Below are 17529 nucleotides of genomic sequence, written 5' to 3' on the forward strand. Positions count from 1 at the left end.
AAAGATTATGCTGGAATACTCGTGAGTCCTTGTTGCGTTTGATTTACCGTTTAATAGTTTTCAGAAGCAACCGAGCATAGCCTCTTTAAAGTTAACGAGCTTACAAATAGCACAGGGCTAGTAGTAAACATGCAAAATTTTATTAACCATAAAGTCATACTTCTTTGAATCATCCTTTAGAATAGATTGAACTAGTTTAACATTAACTATAAGGATTATGCCAATGGTCTTTATTTGATTATTTTAAAATTTACGTTAATCTTCTTTAGAAACTTTGGCCTAAATTCGATTCTAAATTTGTTACTAAAACTTTCTCGTAAGCAAACTTTAGAATTTGTGTTGAAACGTATGTGTTCAACAAAGTTGTTACACCACTGATCATAAATTATAGTAGTGTAGCGTTGAACTAGCGATCGTTTTCATTGACTGAAGCGATGTGAGTATATCAGATGGGAGCGGAGCCATTGCACTCGTTTGCGAAGAGACGCATCGTCAGACATTCTCCGTCTCATACGCTCTTATAGAGTATATGTGAGTCGCGTAGGAATAAGAGAGCTTTCGATATGCCAGTGCAGCATAGGATCACGCACGTACCCTACGTACGTTCGAACAAAAATAGAAATAACACGGTGCTTAGCATGAGAGAGCATGTCTGCTGTGTACGCGGTGAGATTATCGATACCTGACAGCTGACCCCGTGAGGTCAGCACGAGTAGGCGAGGCCTCCGATGGTGAAACGGAAAAGGAAGTCGTGACTCTCTTGGTTCCTTCCTTCTACCATTTTATTCTTCTTGTCTCGACTAAGAAGATCGCTTTGAATCGATTGTTTTCTTCATTCTACGATGACGCACACGAAAGACAAACTCTTATCGTCTTTTAAATTCTTTTAACATTTTTCTTTTTCTTTTTCTTTTTTTCTTTCTTTTTTTACTTCGTAACAAAGAAATTACTCTTTCGATTACAATCCCACGTTCCAAAAATTCATAAACACATTAAAATCCTATAAACTCTATTTATAAAATTGAATTTCCACGAATATCGTTGTGTAAGAAGATAATATTTTCTTTAATTTCATTTCGAGTTTATTCAATTCTTTCGATTCGATTTCCGACCTCTATGATTTATTATGACATAAATCCAACAATGGATCCCATTCAAATCTTACAATTAAATTCGAACAAAGGGTTTGGATTCTGAATGATTGTTCAACGGCTAGTCGTGTGTCTAGGATTGTTCGAACAAAACGCGCAGTCAGGTAGCGCAGGTAGGTATTATAGTGAATGTTACGTGTGAATACGAATCAATTTGCGCGGTATTCGATTATGCTTTGATAGAAGTAGAAAGTCTATTGAATAGATACTTGCTAAGATATAGATTTTCTTCATCTTTGATATAAATCTACGTACTTACATGCTCTCATTCATCCGATAGGGCAATACAATTGTACATTGTGTTGACATTAAATGGTAATCCTCAATCAACAGATCAACCTCAATAATTCGTCGATAAGAAAACGTTAATCAAAGTTGTGCTATATATAAAAGGTAAAACCTGTGACCGAATCTAAGAGGATTAAATCGATAATAAGAGTATTCGTTGACTTGACATTTTTTTGCCGGCACCTGTCAAAAGATCACGCAGGTTCAATCAGGTGTAATCCAGGAACAGTATCCAACTTGCCATTAAAACGACGAACTTGTTCGCGTTGACATAAGAAACCATTCACGTTGGACAGAGACATCGTTAATCTTACTCGAATGGTACGTGGACTTCCAGAAACGAGAGGGTCCAACATCCCAGGGTCTTCTGGAAGCGGCCAGAGTGGCGACTCAAGAAAACCATTAGAAACGATAACTAGGTCTTCCCCTTTTCGATTGGGATCTACTACATTCCGTAAGAATGTTACATATCCTTCTCTTGGAATAACCTGAACGGAACACACAGGTGCACTGGGATCTTTTTACTCGCCTAACAAGTTTTCAAAGCTTGCTGTAGATTCCGGAATCGCTGGTCCAGATTCTGAAGCACGAGTTGAGTCATTATCTCGAACTAAAGAATGTACAATTCGTGATACATCTCTCTCTCTCTCTCTCTCTCTCTCTCTCTCTCTCTTTCTCTCTCTGATGTAACAGATACAAATGTTGCTCATATATCTAATGTACTATCTAGAAACGATTTGAGAAAATTCAGAGGCTCAGAGAGAACAGGAATATATGCCGCTTTCAACGGGGTTATAATATTCGTTCTTAAAAAGATGTTAACTGAAATGATTCGTCGCACGTAATTCGTCAGTTTTAAGGAGCCTTCTTATGGTCTCGTATTCCTCACTGCTTCTGGAAGCTTTCAACGGTGATGTACACGCCCATTTTGGCTTCGTTTTATACGAAGAAATGGATAAAACAATGGTGAGTAAGTCTGAGACGAAAATGTCTCCTCCTTCTCCTGTTCTTCGTTGCTTCGGTCGCACTACCGTTGCTCGGCATTATAATTCTTGGCAGCGTTAAGGCCGCTCGTTGCAGCTGCTAGTCTCGTCAGTCCCTTCGAACTCGTATGCTTTTCGTATTCGTGAGTGTTGCACAAGGGAAATCGACCATACTGGATACATTTCGATCGAACAAAATCGTTTCAGTAATTTCAGTAATTTCGTTAAATCAACATATTCCTTCCTATTATTGTTTCTGCGAGACCATGAATATATAATACTTATCAGAATGATCATCACGTTTCATTATAGATTTAGAAATTGTTTTCTTCTTTGTAATCACTTGAGGGTTATATTCCAAGGTGTTGCCTGAATGTAGAAAGAGTTTCAGAAAAACCGGGAAAGCGATGACAATATGCCCTGTAATACTCGCCCCACTTTCTCCTAATTACTTATGTCTTCGGCGTAGGTGCATTTAGTAGAATAGTTTTAAACGTATTGTATGCGGGATAATAGAAGTGTTTTATCGATTGTCGAGTTACTTTTAACCAGTCTAACCTCGGCCTCCCCCTACTTTCTTCCATTCGGTATTTTAATGTCTTTCAGACGAGAGGGTCGTATGAAAAGCCGTCACTAATTGTGGCCTGAAACTAGTACAGCACTTTGAACGTCTTCGCGATAACTAATGGTGCTAGAGCATAAACATCAAACAGATAAAATGAATCCTCTTTGAAAGAGAAGAACCATAAAAGATAGATAGATGATTGTTGTGTAAAAAAAAAAAACAAAAAAAAAAAAAAAGAAAAAAAAAAGAAACAAAAGAACAAAAAAAGAAAATTAGATTAAACGTCGAGTCGTTTAATTTCATTGCTTATGGCAGTTTTGTTTCCCAGTGATTTCTTTCTTTTTTTTTTTTTTTTTTTTTTTATATATATGTATATATGTGCACTCAACAGAATATACGATACAAGTTAGCAATAGCGTCTCGTCGTTGCAATATGTCGTAAAAAAGTATAATGTCGTAAAAATGTCGATAGTTAATGTAAACGAAGGAAGAACGAGGTGACCGAGTTGTCATACGTCAATACGATAAACTCGTTTCATTCCATAGTAATCGTCGTTTAAGAATTCCATGTGGCCTTTTATCTAACGCACAATTCTCACCTTTCACTCGACAAACGATCTATAGGAGGACATAAAAGGAACGGCATTAGATCGTTGCCACGTCAATTAATGTTTATCACTATTCGACAGGCATCGTAATCGTAAATTTTATTATTTCTTAAACTTTTGAAACGTATCATTGTTGACTTTATGAACTTCATGCCTAGCAATGGTATGATGATTTATTTCGTAAATGATAGTTTTTTTTTCCTTTTTTTTTTTGGATTTTAAAAGAAAGTTACGATTCACTAAGTTTCTTAAAATAAAAAGAATATTGTGTGGTCAGAAGCAGAAATCGTTCATGCGGTAGAACGCAGACATTATCGTGGAGTTTACCGGTCAGGGTAACTTAACTCGGCCAGCTTGCTTCTTTAATTTTGTGTATGCCGACCAACGGGTAGGTACCCATTAACGACCATTTCGAAGTATCTCTTGGAAAGTACAAGAGAAAAGGGACGGTGGACGTGCTTGTTTTCGTGGTAAGATTTTTAGCGAGCTAAAGGAAACACGCAAATTCGATATGCCAATTTATTTAGAGAATTTATAAGATTCTTTTTTTCTTTTTTTTTTTTTTTTTTTCTTTTCTTTTTGCGTTATTTTATATCTAATCCCTCGAAGTAGAAATTTATATTATTGTTGTATCGTCTGTCATCAAATTAAATAGAGATATCAAATAATTTTAAATTATCGCGTATATTCTTATACAAAGGATTTCTGATGAACAGCACTGATGAAGTGACTTTGAGTTGGAATTCTACCAAGAGTCTACACGTGCCACCGAGTAAGCATCGTACGATTATAGTAACTTGAAACATCTTGTAAAGAATTCTCCTCGTCGCACGACGGCTGAGTCTTACGAGAAAATGCTGTCTTCAGTTAGCAACGGAGTGATTCGGTCTAGAGGAAAACGACAAACATAACGTAGCTTTTATTTTTATCAAATATTAATGAATATTAATAAATTTATATGAATTTCGAAATTTTTCAATTGAATTATCACTCGATTCTAATTAAAGTCCTTACAATTCATCGTCGTAATTCATGTTTGTTCGGAATGATTTTCACAGACACAACGTAGTCATATCAGACGATCGTTTTAATCGAGGATAACGTAAATGTTTAGAACATACTTACTAGTGAGATACTTCTGATCTATTTTTATTTACGTATACGCTTATAGAGTTTGAACATCAGTCATTTTCATTTAAACGTACTATCTGTACAAAGTCTGTTTTCGAAAACGTTTCAAGTACGAGACCATTGACGGAGTAGATATGTTAAATCAATGACTATCCTTGTTGTGCGAGTAGATCTTATGGGATTTTAAAAAATTATTGGTAAATGAATCGTTTTGATTGAAAGTCTTCAAAATTTATAAACGGAATAAGTAGAATGATTTAAGAAAATCTTCTGGTAATACAACTACGTATATTTTAGATTCAATTAGAACTTCTCACGAATCTGGGTGATCCCATGCATCATCGTATTTTGGTATCCCGGAAGTACATTTTTCATTTTGCCATAAACGTCAGATTAGAGTAGCTAACATCTGTTAACGCTGCCATCGGCATAGTTCGATTAAACGTCGATAAGAATAGAATAAAAAAATAAAAAAGTTGATTATTTATGACTTAGTTTGCGATCACGTTGGTCTGGAACGAACTGGTAAACTTAAATTTCACTTCGATTCTCAAACAGTAACAACATGCTCATTCTCGAATAATCATTTCAAGTTATCGAAACGGAGTCTCTCCTTGGAATATCTATTGAAAGTTTACGGGTTTCTGGAAAAGGCTTTAACGATCGTCTAACGTTAACCCAGTTACTGTATCTGCGAGGGCGATTTGCGATATAGCCAACGAGGAACACTATAAATCAGCGTATTTCGGTATCGCGGAAGCCAAGCCACCGGTATTTATATAACTCGACGTTCGTGCTGCGCGTCGTGAGGAACGAAATGCATCATTCTCCTCTCTCTTTTTCCCTTTCTCTCTCTTTCTCTCTCTCTCTCTCTTTTGAGGAGAGACTCTCTTTGTCGATCTCTCGCCTAGCTAATGTGAGATCTTTGTAGCTCATTGGTGTCTTGTACACGGTCACCAAAAGGCTGCACGCGTTCAAATTTGATACCTAGCCAAGTGTGGTGTCCGAACTCTATGGACTGACTAACTCGAAACTCGAATAATAAACCGATTCGTATGAGAGGAGAACAAGGATGACGAGTAGGTTGTTTCTCGGATTGTTCCTTTTCTCTCTCTCTTTCTCTCTCTCTCTCTCTCTCTCTCTCTCTCTCTCTCTCTCTCTTTTTTGTTTATATATTATCATGGACAGATGGTGGAACACGATAATTGCGGACAGGAATTGGAGCGTTTCGTCTCGTCGCGAGCAAAAGTGAAAGAACAAAATCAGTTTGTGCGTTCTTTAAAGGATCGGGCCGATCTTAATGACGTTACGGATATCCGATTTTCACATTTCGTTCATTAGTCATGAAAATTTCGATTTGCACGCTACAAAGAGATAAGGATCATTAAGAAATTTATGGCGATCATGTATGTACGTGTACTCAGTGAATTTGTGATGTAACTAGAAATCGCCATTGGATTTCGTTTTATCGGTATGGAGGATTGAAAAGTACAACATATCCTATTAAATTTATCGCCTTCTCTCTTGTAGTAACACCAGTGACCCCCAGCAATCCCGTATCCGTACATTTATCACAATCAGTACTCTTGATTGGTCGACCATTTGCACGTGGGTGTATCGAAGAGAAACGGAGATATCGTGCGATCTTTGTCGAGATAAAGAATATCGCATGGAAAGTACACGCCTTCCGCTTTGCATCTAATTAATGCCTTTCTACGATCAGGAAGAATTCGAAACATTTTTCTTTACCACCTGCCTTCATCGCGATGAAAAGTGTTAACAAATTTTTCCAAAGACGTTTTATGATACCTATCGAGCATAACGAAGTAAACTTTAATAGGATCTAACGTATCTCTAATACTTTGAATCCCATTCCTTTTTTTCTTTTTTCTTTTTTCTTTTTTGTTTTCTTTTCTTCTTTTTTTCATTACATTCATTCATTTTCACACGCTGCATTACCGTGTCCGTTTGCACGCGCGTATACGTATGTACTCTCGTACGTTAGATATATATCCGTAATATCGGTTCGTTCAACTCTGCGTAAGGGCGACCAAAAATAATTCCAGATTCGAGCTTGCCGAATCTTTATGCTCAAAGACAAACTGATCGAAAAATTTTCATTATCAATTAAAAGGATCTTATATTCTCAATCAAGATCTTGTTCATTAATTTGATTGAAAAAGAAAAAAACAAAAAAAAAAAAAAAGAAAAAAGAAATGATAAAAAATAACGTATAAGAAAGTGTACCGGCAACGTTTCGTATATTTTAAGTGATACCATGTGACCGATTCTAACTGTGAGTCACTGTACGTCGAAAGACTCACGACGGCCATCCGGTGTGAAAGGAACTTTACGATAGCATACGTCGAACGTTAAATTCCTGACAGCCCCTACCGTACTCTTTTCTTTTTCTCCCTTTCTTTCAATCTTACTCTTTTTCTTTCTCTTTTTTCCTGTTTATAGTAACGTCTTTCTTTTTTTTTTTTTCTTTTTTTTTTTTTTTCGTCGGCGAGCTTGGAGTGCCAACAAATGGCGTCTTCACGTCAAGAACAAACAGCATGTTTTGTACCAGGGTTATTTCATCTAAGACCGATGAATCGAACTTCTCAAAGTGTCGATTGACGTGCGTGCTCGAGCGAGACGTTTAAAAACTCCCGCGCACGTATCTTTGAATGCGGCTCGGTGGTTTACAAGGAAGAGCATTAAACTACTGCTGACTTTTACATTTACGACGTTAGACCGATCGTATCTCGAGCAGCAAGTAAAAGCGTAAAAACTTGAATGGTTGATGTATTTTATGTGCAAATTTATATATTGCCACGCCTACTATCGGAGGTCCATCTCTCGATCGATTTTGCAGTGATTCGTATACCGTGATTCATAGTAGATTTTCATTCCTAAGAATATAATTTTACAAATGTTCATTTTTGTTTTTTCTTTGTTTTCTCTTTTTTCTCCTTTCTTCTCTTTTTTTTTTTTTGTTTTCTTTTTTTGCGTGAAAACTGATATTTGTTTTCTCGAGTCTACTTCATTACAATTATTTTCGTATTTGTATGCATCAGCATATTTGAATCCGAAAAGAGTCGACTACGAACTTATGCTAATGTCGTGTACGGTAATTACAGTAAAATGCAAATTATACTACCGATGTTATTGTACCCACCCTATCGGCAATTAGGCATGCGCTTATTGCGATTTATAACGCGATGATTTTTGTCCCTTTTAACATCGGGCAATCGTTAATAGCATGAGCTACGTTTTAACGAGTGATTTTAAAGAGATCTTTATGCATGTTTATATTAAAATATATTTATACTTATTGGAAATCATAATTGCTTGGTGAAACAAATGTAAGTCATTAATAGATTAATAAAGTTAATAGATTATTCGGCTATTTTTCTTGTTGTTAATCGATTCGCTATTTTCATTATTAGTAGAATATTATATATAGCAAAAAATTAATTATCTCGAAAAATAATCTTTCTATTATAATCGGAGAAATTTTACGATCGAATTTAACCATAAAATTAAAATGTACAATTTTTTTCTTTTTTTTTTTTTTTTTTTTATACACAATTTATAGGTCACACCTTCCAAAAGGGAAATGATGTACGATTACGTTTTTTCTTCTTCCTTCGTCGACTTTCTCCTATGTTAATGCACCTATGCTAATGAAGAACTGTTAATCAAAAAGTCGACGATACGGTATGAGATTTAATTGATGTAATAACCATGACGATTCATGATCGCCCACACGCCTAAATTTAACCATTTTACGATGATCTTGCAATGATTTTTTAGCTGTTTTATTTTTACGAGAAGCAAATTAGCTTGGGCCGGTTAAGTCATTAAGTTTTTTAACGTTGGTCAGATGATCGATAACCGCCAACATGAAAGATGACTTTGCTCTTGCTTTCACCTCGTCTTTCTATCCTTTGATTTCGTACGGCCATTGTTTTAAGATCTCATGCTCGAAAATAGAACTAATTGGCGATCGTAAAGCGAGCTTTTGTTCCACCAAAGCCTCAATATTTCACTCCTTTTGTCTTTTAAGCGTTTATTATTATTGAAAGATAGAAATCGGTTAAATCGTAATTGATTCATTTTTGTTCATATCACTTTTTAATATTTTATCTTAAAACTTTTTGTTTTTTTTTCTAATCACCAGCAACGTATCGAATGTGAAAGCGTTAATTATCTCTTCAGTCTGATATTTTAATATTTAATTCATAACATTTTTTTATTTTACGATTAAAGATAACGATGGATCTTATCGTTGATACCAAGAACTGTTTATCGTGATAATCATTTTTCCGTAGCACCATTTCACGCGTATAATAATTTCATCTCAACGAGGAATCTATGATTTCGAGTTGTAATAAGTTACGTCAATTACGTCATACGCTCGTAGTATCTTTATCGAAAAATAATTTCTACAAATACTAAGCAAGTACAATTAAGCTGTCGAATCGATCTATTCGATCAATTGCCGGAAAGAAGAAAAAGCAGTAAAAAGTAATAATTGAAAGGGAGAGTAGCGTATAGTTCATAGTACAAAGCTGCTTGGCAGGTCACGCGTTGAAATCTCTCGTTCGATCGCTCTCGTACTTTCGATTTTACACGCGTTCCAGACTGAGATGATTAGCACGATCACTGGCGATTAATTTTCTTGGTCCGTGATCCCCGTTAATCGTATAATCACCATCGCAAGTAATACATATAGATCGATCTTTGAAAGATAGGAAAATTAATTTCCTCATCGTTTTAACCTTCTCGATAATAATTTCAGTGTACTGTTAGGTTAACTATACATTGGAAATTAGATGATCGAAATTATATTTTTTTGAAGTAGTTTAAAGAATCTGGTTTATTAGAAAATTTCATGATCTTATTATCAATCAAGACAAATTCTATGTATAATATATTCTTTGACAAAATATCGAATTATTTGACACGATTTAAATATCAATTTATTCGACAGATTCATTATTCGATTAAACTTAGAAGAACGAAGAGATTACGTTTATCAGAGAAATATACTATAGCGCTGATATTGCAACGAATATTAAATTAGATAGCCTCATTTAAGAATCGATTACCAGATATAATGCAATGGAAATTGATCTGAGCGTCTGTAATCGTGTGATAAAGTAATGACTTAAAGTATCGAGTTGCAAAGTGAATTTATTTACGAATTTATCTGAGGAGTATAGTTGGCTGTCTAATCATTGATTAAACGACTTGGAAAACGAAGATTCAAGAGTACTAAGAATTAAAATGATAAAGCGTTTGAAAGTTTCATATCGTTGGATCGTATATCTCTATTTATGATTACACGATGGACCACCATCAAAGAAGTTGCGTGTCATTTAAACAATTTTAGATAAAACCAATTTGCATTACAATTAGATAGGATTAATTTTTATCACTGTTCTAATGCCGTTCTAATGCCGTCAAATAACTGTTAAATCAAACGAGAAAAATTCATTTGAATTAGAAAAGATTCGTGTCAATTCGTAATCAATCTTTAGAATTTATTCATAAAATTAACGAGCTGGGTTTCGTCTTAATATTCCATTTAACGTAAAAGAGTGGCATATAGATGTTTTCAACTAAAAGATAATCAACGATATCTATCCTGTAAATCAGAATGACTTACAGCGTGACTTCTTCCCTGATTCCTGGCTAATAAATTTTCCACAATGCATTTTGCCTGATCGACGATACTTTCTCTTACGATGGATAGAGTTCTTCGATTGAAACTTTGCTTCGGGCGATTTAAAGATCGTTTCTCAATACGATGTACATAAGTAGATACATCGTATAAGGCTCTTTCTCTTTGCGATTTATCTTTCGCATAATGAAGCCTTTGCCTAGTAGCTCTACGATTACCGTTTAATCGGCTTGCTCCACATGACTCCGTTATTAATTTTGTTTAATAACGCGGTAGATGAATGAAATATGCGATAATTAATAATCACGTACCTTGTACCTCGCGGTCTCATTAATTGATACAATTTGAATTTCAATACAGGAAGCAGGGTATCATTTTCTCTTTTCTTGTGCATTAAAAAAAAAAAAAAAAAAAAAAAATAAAAAAAATAAAAAAGGAACAAAGAGAAGAAAAAAAAGAGATAAAAAAAAATGATTTGATGGAGCATAGGATAATAAAAATTGCTTATATTAAACTAATAAAAAATAAGAGGATGTTATCGACTCACGTAAAAAGATAGTTCAACACGATGAGAGTGCTTAGGCACACAGGTGAGTGCTTCCGATCTGCAACATCCGGTATCGTCCGAGCACCTGTGCAAGATGGCGCAGTGTGGAATGTAGGTGGTCGATGGACTCGGGTAGACATCGCGAACCGGAATAACTCTTGGACGTGGCCACTGACAGCTACCTTCTTTAGATACTTTTATCGCGTATTGTAGAGCATCCTTGATCTGTGCAGCTGAAAATTATGCAAAATTGTATTATCCTTGTAGAATTAAAAGATAATCGTGAAAGAGAGACGATAGTTTTGAAAGGAAATCAATAAAACGATCTGATTTATTCCTATTTGATTTTTGTCCCTGGTTGATTTGTCCTTATTGACGATGACTACTCCATTATGTATTTAAAAACTTCGTGCGTTCATTACTAAAGAAAAAGTATTTTATCACAGATATACACACACACATACACACATCGATACATACTTGTTGCAATATTTTTTTTAAGATCGAAAGATATCGGTCACGAAAGCTTTCTATTGATTCAAGGGAAAAATATCTAATCGCTTTCTACGCATTCCGCATACTATCGATAATTATGCCGACGTCAGTTGTATCGAGAGGTTCTCCTTGATCACGGAAGAAATGTCCTCGTCGATCGAAAAACTACGATGGATGTCGCTTAAGACTTCTCCAACTCTATGAGGGAAAATTACATAGTTTGAGTTTCTATGGTCGTTTCCTCGTGAGAGAGAAGATCAAAGGGCGTCGCTACTTTGTTATTACTCAGGATATACTTGAACGATTCAATGGTATATACATATATACATATATATCCTCGCTCTTACTGATTCTCTAGGCGAGTAATGTCAAAGAATGTTAGAATGAATTAATTCGACGCGACAAAGGGCAAAGATTACATCAAACTCTCGTTCCCAGAGATGAAGTAATTATGAGTCATATTCGTTGATACAAAGATAGAGTTAAAAAAAAATTCTCTTTGATTGCTTTTACATTTAAAGTAAAACGAGTAATTACTCGTTGAATGTATTAGAAAATAAATTTTAATGTTTTAAAATAAAAAAGGCTTATTTCAAAGTATTCACGAAAGAAATATTAACGTGTATCAAACGTCTATATTAGTAATATCGAACATTACGTGGATAATATTGCGAATTCAAGATGAGAGGTTAATCGGGCCAAGTTCGCGAATAGGATGATAAAGACGAAGACGAAGAGCCGCTTTATAAATATTGCAGACGAGGGCAGGATCGCGTCGTTTCTAATCGAAAATTATTACCACCGATCGTCGTCGTCTTTACTCTCGCGTTCCACACTGCTTTTACGTCCGCAAGTTGGCATTAAATCGTCGTTTGTCAGTCGGCATTACTCGCGGATTAGTTTATTGGCCGTAACGGAGTATCGGAGAAAGAGAGAAAGAGAAAGAAAGAGAGAAACGAAAGATTCCGAAGAGAGCGAAGCAAAATCGAAACGGATTCGTTCTTTGATCATTTTACGAGTTAGAGTTCATTCTCTCATGTAATACCAAGAATTGATCATTTTGTAAGAACAAAAAGGTTCGACACGCGAACTGTGTCGAAATCGAAATATTTTAACGAGTAGAATTCTAATATCATTCGTGACTATTATTAAAAGGAAAATGATCTTCCGATTTTGCGAGTAATTACATGGTGATTTGTACGAAGAAAATGTAACGTAACCTAATGGAACACAGTACTTAAAATACCGTTAACGCATTCTTCATTTTAATAATAAACAATATTAACTTTTTCTAATGATTTTGTTCGTTCGTAAAAAGGATAAAAGAGAGAGAAGTACTTTTTGACAAGAGAAACGAAATCATTTTCATAAGAGTTTTGGAAACGATTCTTTCATCGATATATATATATATATATATATATATATATATATATATATATTTTCCTAGTCGTTTAATCTTCACCGCCGATCTACGGGTATGCTAATTCCGAGCGTAGGCGTTGCTTCCACTCGGCACGGTCCGCACTGACACCGAGATTCTATCTGCGAGCGTTCACAATAGAGGCACGACCGTCAGGAATTCTGAAGAATCGCTCTCTCGCTTCGTACATCCCGTATTCAAACGTATTCCTGAATGTATTATGCCGAGTGAAAAGAAGTTTAGATTCGATCACCTGTTATTCTTTCGGATCGATCATTTGATTTTTCCTTTTGTCTTACTACCTGTCTCTATTTATGATCTTGATCGTTGAATCGAAAAAAAAAAAAAGAAAAGAAAAGAAAAGGAAGAAAAAGAAAAAAAGAGAAATGGAAAAATTCAGGCCATTCTTAATCGAAGATCGTAACAAATGTATTTCTATTATTTTTAAACGTTTTAATTTTTTTTTCGATCATACGGAATATTCGATTTTTCGAACGACGAAGATAAAATGAAAATCACGAGAAGAAAACGAGCTAGCTAGTCGTGATCGTCGAGGAACGAAGCGAACGGTCTCCATGCTTTTACCGAGCAAACTCGACCTATCGTTCTATCGAAGGAATAAAAAGTTCTCTTTAACGCTCGACGCCGTGAAAACGAAGGTTGAGCCGCACGTGCGGCGAACTTTCGTTGTTCGTAAACGTTGCATGGTATGTACGTAACGCCTATCGTGTATGGGACAACAGGAGGAGAATTCAAAAAAGTATGGAGAATTGCCGCAACTTTGCAATCAGTTTGCATGTTAATGTTCGGCATCCTCTTTCTTTATTTTCTTCTTATTTTCAATCGAATTGTCTCTTGAAATAGAACATTTTAATGTACTATAAACGATTAGATATGAATTTTGATCGTATTTAATAGTTCGTCATTAGGAATTTAAATCGCTTATAATTCACGCCTGTAATTGAATATAGTTTTTGTTAAAGTTGAATGGTATTTCTGACAATAGTTAGCATGTTTTGAAATTATATGAGATCACGATGATACATTCTGACCGATCACGTAATTACGTCGAGCAAGGTACCAACGTTTCTTGAATAAATAGAGGCGTCAGCGAAAACACGCGTCGCGTTTAAAGATTTTCTGAATACATATGTGTCGACATTTTAATAAATGAGAGATGAAATCTAGCAAGAAGTCTCTTGGTAGCTAGAAGTTATTTGTTTTTTTTTTTTTTTTCTTTTTGTTTTTTTTCTTTCCTTTCAGAATACGCATCGCTAACACGCCTATTGTCGAGTCTGTCAACGATTGATATTTCTTTAGATTATTTCTAAACTAAAATTTTTAAGGAAATTAATTTTCGACATGATGCAAATCGATCATCGAGTGAATTTTAAGTACCGTATTAATAATCACTTTTCATCTAAATACGAAAAATAATGCAACGTTTGATCGAGTAGGGCCACCTACGTTGTCTTTGAATATCGATTAACAACGGACCTTCGGGTAGGGTCTCAAAGTTAATTGGGGAAGATGCTGTTACTGTAATCTACATAAATCGATTACGGAACGCCTTGGACGTGATTGCGCTATCGTATCACATTTTTCATACTCTCCCTGCATGATAATAATTAAATGTTTTTTTTTCTTTTCTTTTTTTTTTTTTTGTTAATGCTAGTTCGTATTATCGAAAAGTGCATAGTGAATTCAACTAGTTTCGATTATAGAGGATGACATTGTATTCTCTTTGACATCATACAATTTTGTCCTTTTAAAAAGACTCATTTATAAACCCTGCATATCATATCGAGCTCAAAGGGATCCTTTTAGCAAAGAGAGCGATCTCAAAGATATACGCGATATAAGAAAAAAACTGACGAGACGTACTCTTGCCGTTTTTGTTATATTGCTGCATGTTGCTTCTGGTCTCTTTAACGCTCTCTCGAGTGCCCAGGGACTGCCACTTGTGAACGCTGTGAGCTGACATAGGCGGGTAGTCGTTTTTCGCTTGGTAGCCGTTGTATTGGGTGCTGGTACCACTGTCGTAAGCTCTTGAATCTCTGTAGTCGAAGTGCTGAGTAAGCGTAGGCTTAGGTGTGGTCGTTGTTGTGGTAGTGGTGCTGGTAGTAGTGGTGCTCGTAGTAGTCGTCGTCGTACTCGTGCTCTTCTGATCGTTCGTGGTTTCATTGTCGTTGTAATCCTGTCGAAAAAGACATAGCATCGTATTTGATTAGAGAAAGCGTATAGAAATGATTTTGCGAAGATAACATTGATAATGACAAGAACTTAGACATTTTTCGATGCCATTTCGAAATTCGTTGTTCGATTACAGGAAATAGATTTTCTAAAAACTTTCTAATAGTCGATCGAACTAGAACGAATGTAAAAAAAATATCGTTCACCGTTCGTGATACTATAATTAGTTTGAAAGAGGACTCAATCATTTAATTATTCGTTTAATTTCAAAAGTAATTATTGAACTTTCCTTTTCTTTTTTTTTTCTTATATATATATATATATATATGCAAAATATCATCGGGCTTTCTTCAAGGCTCGTTAAATAAATCTTTTCTCGATCACGGGTGGCCAGATTCTTCCAAAGCTCGCGCACAGCCACAAGAGATTTTCTACCAAAGATAAGGCTAATAAGCCAATTTGCATCTCGCTCGCACGGTGTACCTTGCGATCGTGCATCTACTCTCAAAGAGGGCATGGACCTACTTGATCCATGTAGTACGACGTAACATCTGGTGTTGTCTTTGATGTCTCGCCGCTTAATAGAAACAATCCCGACGAACGTAAACGCTTCTCTCACTCTATCTTTCTTTGGTAAGAGAAACAATTTTCCTCGAATCTACGCTCGCACTTTGAATTTATTTTAATATATTCTATCCGTATGTCGATAATTCGTACGATGACTTTTGTGGTTTCGAATTTCTAAGAACTTCGCGTTATCTCTTCATTATTGAAAACTACGTTGATATTACTTGAGTTTTGTTTAATCAGTATTAAGGAAGATTACCGTGATATAAGCAAAGATAAGATACGTTCAACTGGCGAAATTCGATGCTTGTTTATTTTTTGAAATTATATGAAAGATACGTGATTACTTGTTTCTTTATATTTTTGAAAAATAATATGTTTGAGAAGAAACATATCATACGATTGTGAGATAGATGAAAATGTATTGGAAGTAATAAATTTTTATGAGTCGGATATACACGGGCATATTTAACTCTGCTATCGTTAATGATTCAGATGAAATCAGACTCGGCGAAAGGTCAAGAAGGCAAGGTTTTAAAACGATCTTACGGTTCCTATGAATCTCATTTTGTGATATGATTTTGTTTGCCGCCTACGTCTGGCAATAAAATTTAGAATTATAATTACGATAAGAAATTTTTTTTCTTTTTTACGTGGATATTTTACATTAGGTATACGATGAACGAAGAAATATTTTTGTAAAAGGTAACGTTTCTTAGAGACATAAGGAACAATACGGTCGTTAGATCGTTTTAGATCTTTCTCCACTGAGTTTCACGATCTTTCTCATTATTGATTCGACACAGTAAGCATAAATTTTACGAAAGACACGAGGGTTATACTAGGAAAATATTTTTCGTCTTAATGGAACGACGGGAGTTTGAGTTTCATGATCAATGGATCAAAGGTCAATAGGTTTTCAATGTCTTCATATATCACAAGTAACTATTCGCATGCAATTTCTTTTCTCGATTTCGTGTAATTACGAAAAATTTACGATCAAATTTCAAAGTCTTACATATATATTATTGTCTTTCATCTTATTAAAAAGATCGTAGGAATTGCTTCAATGTGATATATTGTTTGCTATATGGTAATAAAAAGAAGAACGGAGACATAAACTTAAAGCGTAGATAAGAATAAGAATAAAATAGATAAAATTGAATATTGTAATTGACCACACGCGCTTTTCACGCGCGGAGGTCTCCTCGATTATCTTTCCGAATAAAAAGAAAAGAAACAAAAAAAAAAAAAGAAATGATTTTCCTCTTTAATGTGATTGACTTTTTCTCATTTAAAACGAGGGAATAAAATCGTTTGCGCGAAATGCATATCTTGTCGTCGTGCAATTTATCGCAGCTCGTTCCTGAAATTCTAGCTGGTTGAAAGCGAATAGACCGATAAGGGAAAGTTAACAACATGCGAAGCACGACTGAAATGGACTACTCTTTGCTCTCGATCATACAGACACGATTTGTCTCATCTTTATTCTATAACTCGCCAGAGATCCCGTGATTTCGATAGCACGAGAAGTACACGAGAAAGTCCAAAGGATCTTCTTCCAAAAGAAAAAACAAAAGGAAAAAGAAAGAAAAGAATAAAATAACAAGAAAAATTATCAAGAATGTGCTTGAAACGAGTCTATTCGTTTTACTATCATCGCAAAATCCGATTAGTTAATACTTTCAATCTAACGTGGTCTAAGCCTATCGTTGTTTTACGACGTAGAAAGACCTGATTTTCTTAGATAGACGCATGCAAATCTATATGTAATTTCGTATATTATCTTTCAGAGACATATTAAAAACAGCATTCCGCTTTAATTACAGTAACTACCGGAGCACGTTGTATTTTGTTGCTTGTCGTATTAGACGAGAAAGTTTCTAAACTAGGACTCAAACTAGACA

At 35.1% G+C, this 17529-nt stretch overlaps 1 protein-coding gene across 2 annotated transcripts in view; it reads right to left on the reverse strand.

Moving 5' to 3' along the window:
• LOC124428252 (uncharacterized protein DDB_G0283697-like) overlaps window positions 1-17529 on the reverse strand; it is a 70258-nt gene that overhangs the window by 23857 nt on the left and 28872 nt on the right. For both annotated transcript variants that reach the window (XM_046972142.1, XM_046972143.1), the window contains exons 2-3: window positions 14747-15059; window positions 10948-11180 (exon numbers count right to left, since the gene is read on the reverse strand). In XM_046972142.1, coding sequence (XP_046828098.1) covers window positions 10948-11180; window positions 14747-15059 — 546 coding nt within the window. The remainder of the gene's footprint in view (window positions 1-10947; window positions 11181-14746; window positions 15060-17529) is intronic.

This window comes from Vespa crabro, chromosome 11 (assembly GCF_910589235.1).
Source record: "Vespa crabro chromosome 11, iyVesCrab1.2, whole genome shotgun sequence".
In the NCBI taxonomy this organism is placed as follows: domain Eukaryota; kingdom Metazoa; phylum Arthropoda; class Insecta; order Hymenoptera; family Vespidae; genus Vespa; species Vespa crabro.